Raw genomic sequence first — 13,521 nt, forward strand, 5'->3', positions numbered from 1 at the left:
CAATTTGGGATGTGGATGTCTCAAGCAGTGATTTAACTGCTGTGTCACAAATGCTTCCCCAGGGCATATTTTTAAAAGTCTGATACACAAAGTCAATTAACAAGGTCATGAAATAATTAGCTATTCACATAATAATACTAACAGGTAGTAGTAACACAATACTTAGCTCAGACAAAATCACGGTAAAAAAGGATACATTTTTACAATATTCATGAGGTTCTTGAATAGTAGATTTAAAAATAACTTATAGATAAGTTATATTCAATAAAAGCATTATAATATACATATAAAATAGAAGCATTACTGAGAGAAAAACAAGAGAAAATGAGAGGGAGAATTATGGGGAGAGACTAAGAAACGCAAACGAAGTGTTAACATTTTCATTTATATTATTTAGGCTGTGAAGTCTAGCTAACATACTAATTCCTTTTTTTTTTTTTAGTCAAAATGTATACTGACAGTCCCTTTGTGAACAATTTTGCTAATGTATAAAGCATTTACTGAGAAGTAAAATTCATTAAGTATATCCAAAGCAAAACAAAGAAATAGGAAAAACACAATACAGCAATTTTTATATATAAGGTAAGGTAAGGTTCTGGGGTACCAGTCAATATAACTCACCTTAAAAATAGGAGAAGATCTTTTTTCTGCTGTTATTTCCATTGGAGTAACATCTTCACTTTTAATCATAGTGCTTGATATCAGTGGAGTGATCAGAGCATTAGGAAGAATATTTACTTTATCCAAGTTACATCCAGTAGTTTTCATTGCTATACATAAAAAATACAGAAAACTTAAAAATCACAAACATAATCAACTGTTTAATCATATATTAACCCTAAGTTATAATTTGAATGTATTTTTGATGCTATGAAGAGACATGAAATGAGTATCAAGGTGTACTGACTGGTCTTTTTTGTAGTGTACCGACTGGCCCTGAGGACTGTTGTAGACTTAAGTGATTCAATTAACAAGCTACATCTTCAAAGATCCTTTCAAATGCCTTTGTATTATACTACCATAACATGAGCACAGTCTATGGGGGGGTATTGCAAAAGTCTGTGAAAAGTCAAATTAAAACATAAGCTTATTCTTAGTTCAAAAATGTTTGAAATCCATAAACACAGTGTCTTACACAAAAGTTCCCAAAAATACGTATTATGAAAAACCATGGATTTCAAACTGTTTTTTTTTGTTTGCATAAAATACTTACTTAAGCCATATGACTATGGATTTTTTTGAAATCCTCCATTTATAATCTACAGCTTGGAAATCACAAAGGAGTTAGAGCTACTCAATTATAACGATTATACTTTTCTCTCTCTTTTTTTAAGGATTTATTTATTTTTATTGGAAAGGCAAATGTACAGAGAGGAGGAGAGACAGAGAGGAAGATCTTCCGTCTGATGATTCACTCCCCAAGTGACTGCAAATATTATTGAGCAATATTTCATGGGATAGAAATACCATATTTAATCATTACCCATTGAAGGATATCTTGCTTGTTTAAAGTTTGCTCCCGTTACTGTATGAATAAGGTAGACTGTCCATTTTATCAACCAAATTCATAAGTCTCAAAACAATCTTAACACAAAACCCTATCTTGGACATACAGTTTGCAAATACAGTTTCTCAGCACAGCAGCTTAAGTAACTACCTCCAACCTCATCACCCCCTTCAAGTCCTGAGTCCACCACTTCTGATCTGATCTAGCTCCCAGCTAAAGCACTGGAAAAGCACAGAAAACAGCCCTAGTCCTTCGGCCAATGCCACCCATATTGGAGAACCAGATTCAAGATTTTAGTTTAGCCCAGCCTGAGCCTCTGCAGAAATGAACCAGTGGAGTGAGTAACATTTCTTTCTTTCAATCTCTTTTTTGTTCCCTATGCTATAGCTCTGCCTTTTAAAGAAACAAGTAGTTTTTAAAAAAAACATTTTCAGGGCCCGGACTGATAGCCTAGTGGCTAAAGTCCTCGTCCTGCATGCACTGGGATTCCATATTGGCGCCACTTTTTGTCCGAGCTGCTCCACTTCCTTTCTAGCTCCTTGCCAGTGGCCTGGGAAAACAGTAGAGTACATCCCAAAGCCTTGGGGCCCTGCACCTGCGTGGGAGACCTGGAAGAAGCTCCTGGCTTCAGATTGCCTCAGTGTCAGCCACTGCAGCCACTCTGGGAGTGAACAGCAGATGGAAAATCTTTGTTTCTCTTCTTTCTGTAAATCTACCTCTCAAATAAAATTAACTAAAATAATTTTTTTTTCATTTTTATTGGAAAAGCAGATCAAATATACAGAGAAGAAGAGACGGAGGAAAAGATCTTCCATCCAATGGTTCAAACCCCAATGGCCGTAACAACTGGAGCCGAGTCTATCTGAAGCCAGGAGCCAGGAGCTTTTTGTGGATGTCCCACATGGGTACTGGGGTCCCAAGGCTTTGGACTGTCGTCAAATGCTTTCCCAGGGCATCTCAGCAGGCAGCTGGATGGAAAGTGGAGCAGCTGAGACACAAACTGGTGCCCATATAGGATCCCAGCGTTTGCCAAATAAACAAATCTATGAAAAGATCATGTATCTAGAAACTGACAAAGGACAGATTACAAATACCTTGAACTTCATTAATAATTAATCATGGCATTCTTCATGTAACTACCACAGCCGTAATGATTTCTGTATTTATACACTAAAGCTCAAAGGGTATTTTTTTAATCCTAGCTAAGTGATGCTGGCAAATTATTTAGCCTCTCTGGAGCTTTGGCTTTCTCATCTGTGAAATGAGAATCATTTAAGTTACTTACCTTAGAGAGTTTAGAGAATTAAATAAGAGAATACTTGTAAAGAGTTTAGCATATGGCCTAGCACTTACATGTTAAATAAATGTAACCTATGGCTATCAGCTGCTTTGTGAATTTTCCTTCACAATTCCTTCAGGAAATTTATATTCTGGAAAGTGTTCATCGTCAGAAAAGTCATAATGAACGGCAAGCTGTCCCAAACACATTGTATGTGTGAATGCTGAATTTTAGTATTGGCAACATAAAAACAATTTCTCTGTCCTCAATTTCATTTTATTAAGTACACTTTATCCCTTGAAAGCATAAACAGGTATATAAAGCATTTTAATTTATAGGAATTTAAGGACAAAAAGAAAGTCAGAATATAGGAATATGCCATTATATAATTGGCACCTTCATGTAGTCACAAAGGCAGCATAATTATACCCTATAGTTGTATCAGAAATATGCTAAGGGACAGTGGTTGATGGTTAAGATGCCTGTATCCCATGTGGGAAGGTTCAAGACTGATACCCACTTGTAGCTCCACTTGTAGCTTTCTGCTAATGCAGATCCTGGGAGCCTGCGGTGATGGCTCACAGAAGTGGGTTCCTGCCACCCATGAGGGAGACCTGGGTTGAATTCCCACCCAACATAGGCATTTTGGGAGTAAACCAGCAGATGGGAGTGTTATCTTTCTCTCAGAGAAAGGGGACGGAAGAGAGAAGAGCCAACAAAAAGAGAGGTAGAGCAAAGAGGAGAAACAAAAAAGAAAAAGAAAAATACAAAAAACCCTAAAACCAAAGCAAAACTAGAATTTGGGGTGGGCATTTGGCAAGCAGTTAAGATGCCTGCATTTCCACAATGGAGTGCCTGGACTCATGTTCTAGTCCCTCAAGTCCCAAATTTGTGTAATACACACCTGGAGGTAGCAGGAAATATTTCAAGTACTTGGGTTCATGCCAGCAACATGGGGGAGACCTGGACTGAATTTCAGGCTCCTGGCTTTGGCCTGGAGTTCTTACAGGCATCTGAGAAGTAAGCTAGTAGACGGAAAATGTCTCTGTCTCTTTCATGGCCTTTCAAACAAATAAATTAAAAAAAAATTCCGCGAAGGGAACAATTTTCATACTGGGTGGTACTATCGTAAAGATACAATTTACATTAATTGCCTCTTGATTGGCAAGAGAGTAAGGATGTCAAAGAATAATAAAAGAATCTAATGCAGCTTTTTCAAATGTCCATAGTTCATATTTAAGTATGTTCAGTCTCAGTGTAAAATATTAACCATTTTGCGGAAGAAAGGTTTATAGACTTTATTCTACATCTTTTTACTTTATACACACTTTAAAAGATTTTTAATGTGTTTGTGTATGTTTCAAAAGATGTATGTATTTTTTTATTTAAAAGGCAGAAGTCAGAGAGAAAGGAAGATAGGGTAAAATCTTCCATGTGTAGGTTCACTCTCAAATGGTTCTATCAGCCAGACCAGCAGCTGCTTCTGGGTCCCATGGACTTGACCTATCCTCTGCTGCTTGCCGAGACACATTAGTAGAGGGTTGGATTAAAAGTGGAGTCACCTGGATTTGACCTGGCAGCTATATGGGATGCTGATGTTAATACACAGAATATTGGCTTGCTATGTCAGCATGTCACCTCAATCCCCTTATTTGTGTTTTAAAAATTAAATTTATATGAATGGAGGAAAAGACCAAATTGGAATCAAGTTCCTATTTTCAGTGAAGATGAGCAAATATTTATTTTGCAATACCAAAAACACCCTACTAAGTGTTTCACGTACATGAGCAAAAAAAAAAAAAAAAAAAAATACTAAGGTTTGCTACAGAAAACAGATAGGGTTAACTAATTATTTTTGAGTAGAATTAACTTAATACCTTTCATGGCCTCTTCAAAAGAGCAAGGTCTCGCTGGACTAGATATTTCCTTCTTCACATTTACATTCAAAGCACCAGCTGCTGCTATGGGAAAAAAAGTTAATGAAGCAATTTAAATTTATTCATCCTATCAAAATATGTATCTTAAAAATAATTTAATCAGAATATTTTATCATAAAGCATGACTAAATTATTTATGTAGCAAGTTCTCTACGTGGATGTGAGTCTAAACTTTCAGGTTATAATCTTTAATTTAAAAACATATATATATTTATTATTTTATTGAAAGGCAGAATGGGAGAGCACACGCATGCAACTGAGAGGATACCAATGTGCAGCTGTTGGTTTATTCCCCAAATGGTGGGGGTTGAGCCAGACCAAAGCCAGAATCCCACATTTCTATCTGTGTCTCCCATTTGGGTAGCCTGCCTGGCTTTCCTAGGCACATTAGCAGGAAGCTGGAATGGAAGTCAAGCAGCTGGGTTACGATCTAGCACCCATGTTCACATGGGATGTCAGTGACACGAGCAATGGTTTAATCCACTGCACCACAAGGCTGACATCAGTTATGATCTGTTAATTGTGACAAGTGCTGAAAGGAATTTCATTAGTGCTTTAGAATATTTTTGTATCAAACTGGTGGAAAATAATCAATGAGGAAAACTTCAGACAGGACTGAAAAGAAAACACGACATAGATAAACCAAGAGAAAGCAATTACTAAGACTATATATTACTCTGTCCTAGTTGTTTTCCTCACCTATTAAAGATATATTTATTTCTAAAAAATGACTCTCACCTTCAACAAAATTTATTCATTATAGTTTGAAAGGCAGATCCATAGAGGGAAGGAGTGACAGAAAGAGAAGGCTTTCCATCTATTGGTTCACTCCCCAAATGGCTGCAAAAGTGGATCTCCTCCATGTGTGAAGGGGCCCAAGGACTTGAGCCATGTTCTGCTTCTGTCCCAGTCCACATTAAAGAGCTGGACCAGAAGTGGAGCAACCAGTTCTGGTAAAGTGGCACCCAAATAAGATGCCAGTACTGCAGGCAGGTGATCAGTGCGATACACTCTGTGCTGGCCCCAAGGACTTCTTTATTTATTTATTTATTTATTTAAGAGGCAAAGTGACAGGCAGAGGAAGAGTCATACAAAAAGCTTGTATATGATGGCCGACTCCCCAAATGGCCATGGGTGGAAGCTAAAAGCCTAAAACTCAATCCAGGCCTCCCACATGGCTGGCAAGGGCCACATGTGGTTGCTTTCACAGGGATATTAGCAGGGAACTGGACAGGAAGCAAAGCAGCCATGAGTTGACCAAGTGTTCTGATACGGGATGTTGGCACTGCAGGTGGCAGTTTAACTTGTGTACATCGGTGCATGCGCGGCGAGGATTTAGTCATTGAGTCATCATGCTGGGTTCCTTCTTTTACTGTTGTTAGAGTGTAAGACAAAAATCATTTTCTTAGAAAGGAATACCAGCAGCATTTGGTGGCTCTTTTCTTAAGAAATAATGATAAGGTCAAGGCCCGGCGGCGTGGCCTAGCGGCTAAAGTCCTCCCCTTGAAAGCCCCAGCATCCCATATGGGCGCCGGTTCTAATCCCGGCAGCTCCACTTCCCATCCAGCTCCCTGCTTGTGGCCTGGGAAAGCAGTCGAGGACGGCCCAATGCAATGGGACACCGCACCCACGTGGGAGTCCCGGAAGAGGTTCCAGGTTCCCAGCTTTGGATCGGTGCCCGTTGCGGCTCACTTGGGGAGTGAATCAGTGGATGGAAGATCTTCCTCTCTGTCTCTCCTCCTCTGTGTATATCTGGCTGTAACAAAATGAATAAATATTTAAAAAAAAAAAAAAAAAGAATGACAAGGTCTGGCACAATGGTTCGATTAGCTAAATCTTCTTGGTAAATCTTTTTCCAGTACAAATAAGTATATAAATCATTAAAAAATGCCAAATATGAAGAAGCTATTATCAATTCATCTAAATAAATAACTTTTTCTCTTTGGTTGGCTTGGTCTTTTTATCCTTCCAAAACACTACGAATTTATTACTAATTTTAGTACATGATCTTTTACTTTGACATACCTGGGTCTGGAGTGTAAGTGAATGGTTGAACATCATGAGATTTTCCAGCATTGGTCACTACATATATTCCCACAGATACAGGTAAAGTTATATGTTGATCATGATATGGTGGAACCTTCACAATAAGATGATTCTAATTAAAAAAAAATAAATACATAAAAGCATGAGTTAGAAAAGAAGCAACACCTAAAACAATTATTAATTAAATTTACCTCCTGTTAGCTGTAAAGTTTTCAAATCTGATTATAAGAAAGAAGAAAGCATCTGAAAGATCAAGCTTATTGGTATCAAGGTATTAAAATTGCTTTTCAAATGATGTCCAAATGTCTTACAACTGCTTACAGGGTTCGGTCACTTCATTTCACTCGTTCTCTGCTGTTGGTTCTCCATACTCCAGGCAGCTGATTTCAGTCTATTCTTTTGACAAACTAAACTGAGTTTTACCTCATATTGTTACACTTTTTCAAATGGATAAGATCAGTGATCATTTTCAGGTATTAGACAAATGTTACTTTCCCTCAATGAAGCCTTCCATACCAACCTCCTCATCCTGATCACATAATCTTGTTTTTTTTAAACTTTAAAAATTGGTATTTTTCAAAAGATTCATCCTGGCAAAGGAAATGAACAGACATTTTTCAAAAGAACAGATTCAAATGGCTAACAGACACATGAAAAGATGCTCAGGCTCCCTAGCGATCACGGAAATACAAACGAAAACCACACTGAAGTACCACTTAACTCCATCCAGTCAGATTGGCCTATATTCAGAACTCAACTAACAACACCTGCTGGCATGGATGTGGGGTGAAAGGTACCCTCTTTCACTGTTGGTGAGAGTGCAAGCCAGTATAATCATTATGGAAATCAGTATGCAGAGTGCTTGGACAATTGCAAATAAAACTGCCATACAACCCAGCTATCCTGTTTCTGGGAATATACCCAAAAGAAATTAAAACTGCATATGAGAGAAAGGAATCTGTAATCCTTATTTATAGCAGCACAATCCACAATAGCAAAGACATGGAAACAATCCAGATGCCCATCCAAAGAGGAATGGTTAAAGAAACTGTGGTACATCTACTCTATGGAATATTATTCAGCCATTAAAAAGAATGAAACTATACTATTTGCAACTAGATGGTCCCAACTAAAGACAGTTATGCTCAGTGAAATAAGTCGATCCCAAAAAGACAAATACCATATGGTCTCTTTAATATAAGGAAACCATCATGCGAATTTTAATGTATAGTGATGGAGTAATGGAGACTGTCATATCCAGAGGTGAAGACATAATGCAACATGCATCCCTACTTCCGAACAAAAGACGGACTCCCAATGAAAAGTGTTGGGCATAGCTAGACAATGGGATGATGGACTGTTTCACATGGTCTGTATCAGCAATGTACATTTTTTTTTCTTTGAAAGACACAGTTATGGAGAGAAGGAGAGGCACAGAGATATGTTACATCTGCTGATTCACTCTTCAAATGGCCACAATGCCCAGGGTTGAGCCAATCCAAAGCCAGGAGCCAGGAGCTTCTTACATGTCTCCCACATGGCTACAGGGGCCCTAAGATTTGGACCATCCTCTGCTGCCTTCCAAGGCACTTTAACAAGGAGCTGAAAAGCAGCTGGGACAGGAACTAATGCTCATATTGGATATTGGTGCTGCTAATGGAGGCTCAGTCTATTACGCCACATCACCGGCCCCCCTTTTTAAAGATTTCTTTATTTAAAAGAATTACAGCAAGACAGAGAGAGACAGAGAAAGAGAGAGAGAGAGAATGAGAACGAATATCTTCTATCCACTGATTCATTTCCCAGATGACCACAAAGGCCGGGGCTGAGACAGGCTGAAGCAGGAGCCAAGAGCTTCCTTCAGTTCTCCCACGTGGTTAGCAGGGTCCCAAGCATGTTGGCCATCTTCTGATGTTTTCACCAGGCCAATTAGCACAGCTGGATGGGAGATGGGACAGCCAAACATAAATAGAGCCCAGATGGGATACCAGCACTACAGGAATTGCCTTAACTTGCTGTGGTACAGCAACAAACCCAACTTTGTTTATGCTATAATGGTACTTATGACCACCTGAAATTGCAGATTACTTGCTTTTTAATTGTTGGTCTATCTCCAACCACAAGAATGTAAACTCCATGAAGAAAGAGACTATTCTTTTTTCTGTTCTATCTCCTCTGTTAAGCACTGAACCCAGTGGGGTCAGTGTTATGGCAAGGCAGTTAAGACTGCTGCCTTCAAGGAAAGCGTATCAATGAGTGGAAGACCTCTCTCTTTGCCTGTCTCCCACTTACTCTCTGTAATTCTGCTTTTCAAACAAATCTTTAGAAAAAGCAGTTACTTGGCAGGGTCCAGTATTGTGGCATAGTAAGCAAAAATGGCTCCCATGACACGAACACAGCATCCTATATGGGCTCTGGGTTGTGATCCTGGTTGTTCCATTATGGATCCAGCTAATGATGCAGGAAAAGCAGTGGAAGATAGCCAAGCACTTGCCCTTCTCTGAACTGACTCTGGAGACCAGGAAGAAGCTCCCGGTTCCTGGCTTGGCCTGTGCTGATACTGGCTGTTGCAGTAGTCTGGGGAATGAGTCAGCTGATAGAAGAACTTTGTGTCTCTTCCTCTCTCTGTAACACTGACTTTCAAGATAAATAAATAGGCGTCTGTAGTCATACTCCTAGTAATTGGCTCCTAGTTTCTTCCCTCCTGGAATTCCTGGCCTGAGGCTATCCCTTACCCTATATAAGAATCTGAATTTCCCCAATAAATCGGAACTGCTTAGACAGAAAAAAATAAAAAAGATAAATAAAAAAAATCTTCAAAAATAATTACTTGGCAAACTGTGTAACTGAAATTATTATTCCGAATAAAATGTTGCTCTTCACAGTTAGAAGAATAGTATCTACAAATGAATCTATTTTGATATTAATGTCATATATTTCCTCAATCTGAAGAATTTCTACAATCAACTTAAATGAAAATCAAGTAATTGCAAATATGGAAAATATGATTTTTAATATTACTCTCAGAATCTAGAATTACTCAAACTAGAATTACTAAGAATACAACACACATAAAACATACCAAGGGTTAGGAGGCATGTGGAAGATGTGTTCTCCAGGGTAAAAAGAGAAGAGCATCTAAATTTTAACTTCTTAGGAAAATTTGGATTCAAAATAACTTTTTTTTCCCCCTTAGTAATCTTGTCTCAGCATATGCAAGAAAATTCTGATATTTTTTTTTTACACTCCAATGAAATAATTTATCATTTCACATTAATTTTACAGTTGGGGACTTAAATAATTGGATGTGACCAGGGCATACAACAAAATCACTATTTGAATCAATCTACAACTATAAAACCTATAAACCCTCAAATATTTAGTCTAGCGATTCCTAAAAATCTTACTGAGAAGCTTTTTGGTGTGCATTTCAAGAATTTTTTTCTCCATTTTAATATTACATCTTCCCCCAAACTATCCTTTATTCCACCTGTTATTATGTATATATACATATAGATAAACATAACATACACACTCACGTAAATGTTTATATAATATAATGAAAATTACTCATAATTTTTCTAAAGTTAACAGGCAGTAGACTTGACAATTTACCATCCATATTAGGTATACATGAACCATAAAGCATATATTATTGTCATGATTAGAAGAATCATTACTAAAAAACTATTTTCTAAGATCTCAGCTCTGATTTTAATCTAAGAAAATACATGCCAGAAAGTCCTTAAGGAAAAGAATAAAAAGTCTTTTTGAAATTGAGAATTAAAAATTGAGCAAAGCCAAAACATTACTGATAAGTCACAATTTAATTTGCATATAAACTTGCTTAAAAAAACCCATGCCCTCCAGACATAGCTATCAAATCAGGACATAATTTTTTCCTATTTCACCACATCTTTGATTACCGCTATTGCACCCCTGCTAAAAAATCATTTATTTCTATTAGAAAGGCAGATTTACAGAGAAGAGGAGAGAGAGAAAGATCTTCTGTCTGCTGGTTCACTACCTAAATGGCCACAACGGTTGGAGCTGAGCTGATCTGAAATCAGGAGTTGGGAGCCTCTTCTGGGTCTCCCAAGCAGATGCAAGGTCCCAAGGCTTTTGGCCATCCTCTGCTGCTTTCCCAGGCATAAGCAGGGAGCTGGATGGGAAGTGGAGAAGCCAGGACATAAACCACATTTAAACAGGACCATGGAGCTTGGAGATGGAACATTACCCAACTGAGCCTGTAAGCTGGTCCCAAAAAGAGTGTTTTAAAATGAAACTACCTTATGTCTCAGAAGACGGGAAAGAGGGAAGGGGAGGGGGAGGAAGACAAAGAGAGATGATAGAATGGAAGGGAGTGGAAAAATGACTTACTAAGGTACAATCTGATACGAAATAGCAAGTTAAGATTGTACTTTGTTGGAACTATTTTATCAATACTTTGCATAATTTGTAAGGCCATTCTCAAATTCTAAAATGAGTCTTTATCTATAAATCTGCATTAATGAAGTAACAATTTCTTTAAGAAAAGCCATGGGGCCCAGCGGCGTGGCCTAGCGGCTAAAGTCCTCGCCTTCAACGCCCTGGGATCTCATATGGGCGCCGGTTCTAATCCCGGCAGCTCCACTTCCCATCCAGCTCCCTGCTTGTGGCCTGGGAAGGCAGTCGAGGACGGCCCAATGCATTGGGACCCTGCACCCGCGTGGGAGACCCGGAAGAGGTTCCTGGTTCCCGGCTTCGGATCGGCGCGCACCGGCCCGGGCGGCTCACTTGGGGAGTGAATCATCGGACGGAAGATATTCCTCTCTGTCTCTCCTCTGTGTATATCTGACTTTATAAAAAAAATAAATAAATCTTTAAAAAAAAAAAAAAAAAAAAAGAAAAGCCATTAAAATGTAACTACTTCACTAGGATAATTTAAATATAGACCTGCATTTGAAAGCCCCCCACAATGCAAACCATTAACGCATCTAACAAAAATGGTTCATTGAGCACTTGTGAGTTATGCCAATTACATGCTAAGGAAAAATCAGCATACCAAAATAATTTTCAAGGGAATACCTTACTTTTGCATAGTGTCTGGCTGTGTAAATTGATGAAAGAACACAAAAAAAACACATAAAAAAAAAAAAAAGAACACAGTATTCAGTCATGCTTAGTGAAGTGACAAATACAAAATTGGTTTTTTTTATAGGAGTGTCTGTCTCACACAGCTTATTCAACGATAAGTAAAAAGAAACTGTTTAGTATATCTTGACAATAGGATGCTGGACTGTCTGCCATTGTCCATGCCCGCAGTGATGTACATATGACTGTATATGAAGAACTATCCTATAGTAATGATAAAAGGGAATTCAGTGGGGGGGGGAAGAGAAATGAGGAGGAGATAAGGTAAATCCCAGGGCCTATGGAACTGTATCATAAAACGATAATAATAAAAACCACAATTAACTAAAAAAAAATCAAATTTGACAGTCTAAACATATTTATAAGTAATCAACTTTAATCACATGATTTACAACAATTGAGGGTTTCTGCTTACTGTTTCCAAGCTCTACAGAAAGTATATGTGTGTGTTATACAGGGGAAGGTTAAAGAAGAAGAAAACTAACAGTCTCACATACAAGACAGTTACATTAATTCAAAAAGCTAAAACCATGTTCATGGAATGTAACAGTACAACTTGGATTAAATTTAACTTTGGTCAGGATTAAAATGTTAGGTCTATAGGATACTGGATGAAATTGGGGTGTGAACGGAAATAACACAGGGTCATGTTTTTCTTCAAAGCAAATAAAATTAGTAAGTTTTTCATAACAGGTGACAAGTATTTACTAAGCATTTGCTATCAACTGAAAAACAGAAGGTTAACAACATATTGTGTCTAACTTCTGCATCTCTAGAGGAACCAACCATTGGTTCCCTGGAGACAGCTCCCAGATCAGCCCAGATCAAACTGCTGTGGATATCTGGGGAGTGAATCAGTGAACAGAAGATCTTTCTCTGTTACTCCCTCTCTCTGCCTTCCAAATGAAAATAAATAAATATATCTAAAAACAACAAGATTCACTCATGTTCATTTTAAACAGAAAACTTGTCTACCATCAGTAAAGAAACTTTTATTTACATCAATCTCACATAAAGAGGAAATCTTATCTACTGACTCAGAAAAACCTCAGAACTGAATTGCTAAGAGAATAAACATTATAATTATAAAAAGGCTTAAATTATACCTGATGAAACAATTCCATGTCAATTTCAGCTTCTGACTTCCAAGAGTTTTCATCTGATTGAAATAAAAACAGTGATTTACTACCATACTCCTGGTCAACTTTTTTACTCTGAAGGCATTATTGCTGTATCTTTACAATATGAAACAACAACAATCTTTAGACCAAAAATATATCTACTTACCAGACATATTTTCTTGAAAAATAACTTTAGTTCCTTTCAGAAAATTCTTGCCAATTAAGAACACTTCTTCTTCTCCTTTCACTGAACAACTATGTAAGCTTTTCTTTAAGATTTCTGGCACTCCTGCTGGCTGAGCTGTGTGGGATAAAAAAGCATTCCATAAAAAGAACCACTGACAATTCTTACCTCAAATCAATTTGCAATTCTGTGTCCAGTTCTATGAATTACCTTCTTGAATTCTTAATTTAACTTCCTCTATTTTATAATTTTTACCGTATAGAGCAGAGAAAAAAAATGAGCAGTCTATGAATTCTAAATTTTTCTTTTTTTTT

General features: G+C 37.7%; 1 protein-coding gene and 1 non-coding gene across 8 annotated transcripts in view; both read right to left on the reverse strand.

The window, feature by feature from the left end:
• Positions 1 to 13,521, reverse strand: part of NFAT5 (nuclear factor of activated T cells 5) — an 89,513-nt gene that overhangs the window by 11,286 nt on the left and 64,706 nt on the right. For 5 of the 7 annotated variants that reach the window (XM_058675109.1, XM_004583987.3, XM_004583985.2 and 2 more), the window contains 5 exons: positions 13,190 to 13,324; positions 13,009 to 13,061; positions 6,749 to 6,881; positions 4,664 to 4,747; positions 622 to 770 (listed from right to left, as the gene is read on the reverse strand). In XM_058675109.1, the coding sequence (XP_058531092.1) occupies positions 622 to 770; positions 4,664 to 4,747; positions 6,749 to 6,881; positions 13,009 to 13,061; positions 13,190 to 13,324 (554 nt within the window). The remainder of the gene's footprint in view (positions 1 to 621; positions 771 to 4,663; positions 4,748 to 6,748; positions 6,882 to 13,008; positions 13,062 to 13,189; positions 13,325 to 13,521) is intronic. The other 2 variants (XM_004583986.2, XM_058675110.1) reach the window with 1 other exon arrangement.
• LOC118757717 (small nucleolar RNA SNORA15) lies at positions 11,771 to 11,930 on the reverse strand. The gene has a single exon (XR_004995331.2). It is a non-coding gene; the product is annotated as a small nucleolar RNA SNORA15 (small nucleolar RNA).

Source organism: Ochotona princeps, chromosome 16 (assembly GCF_030435755.1).
Source record: "Ochotona princeps isolate mOchPri1 chromosome 16, mOchPri1.hap1, whole genome shotgun sequence".
NCBI classification, from domain to species: domain Eukaryota; kingdom Metazoa; phylum Chordata; class Mammalia; order Lagomorpha; family Ochotonidae; genus Ochotona; species Ochotona princeps.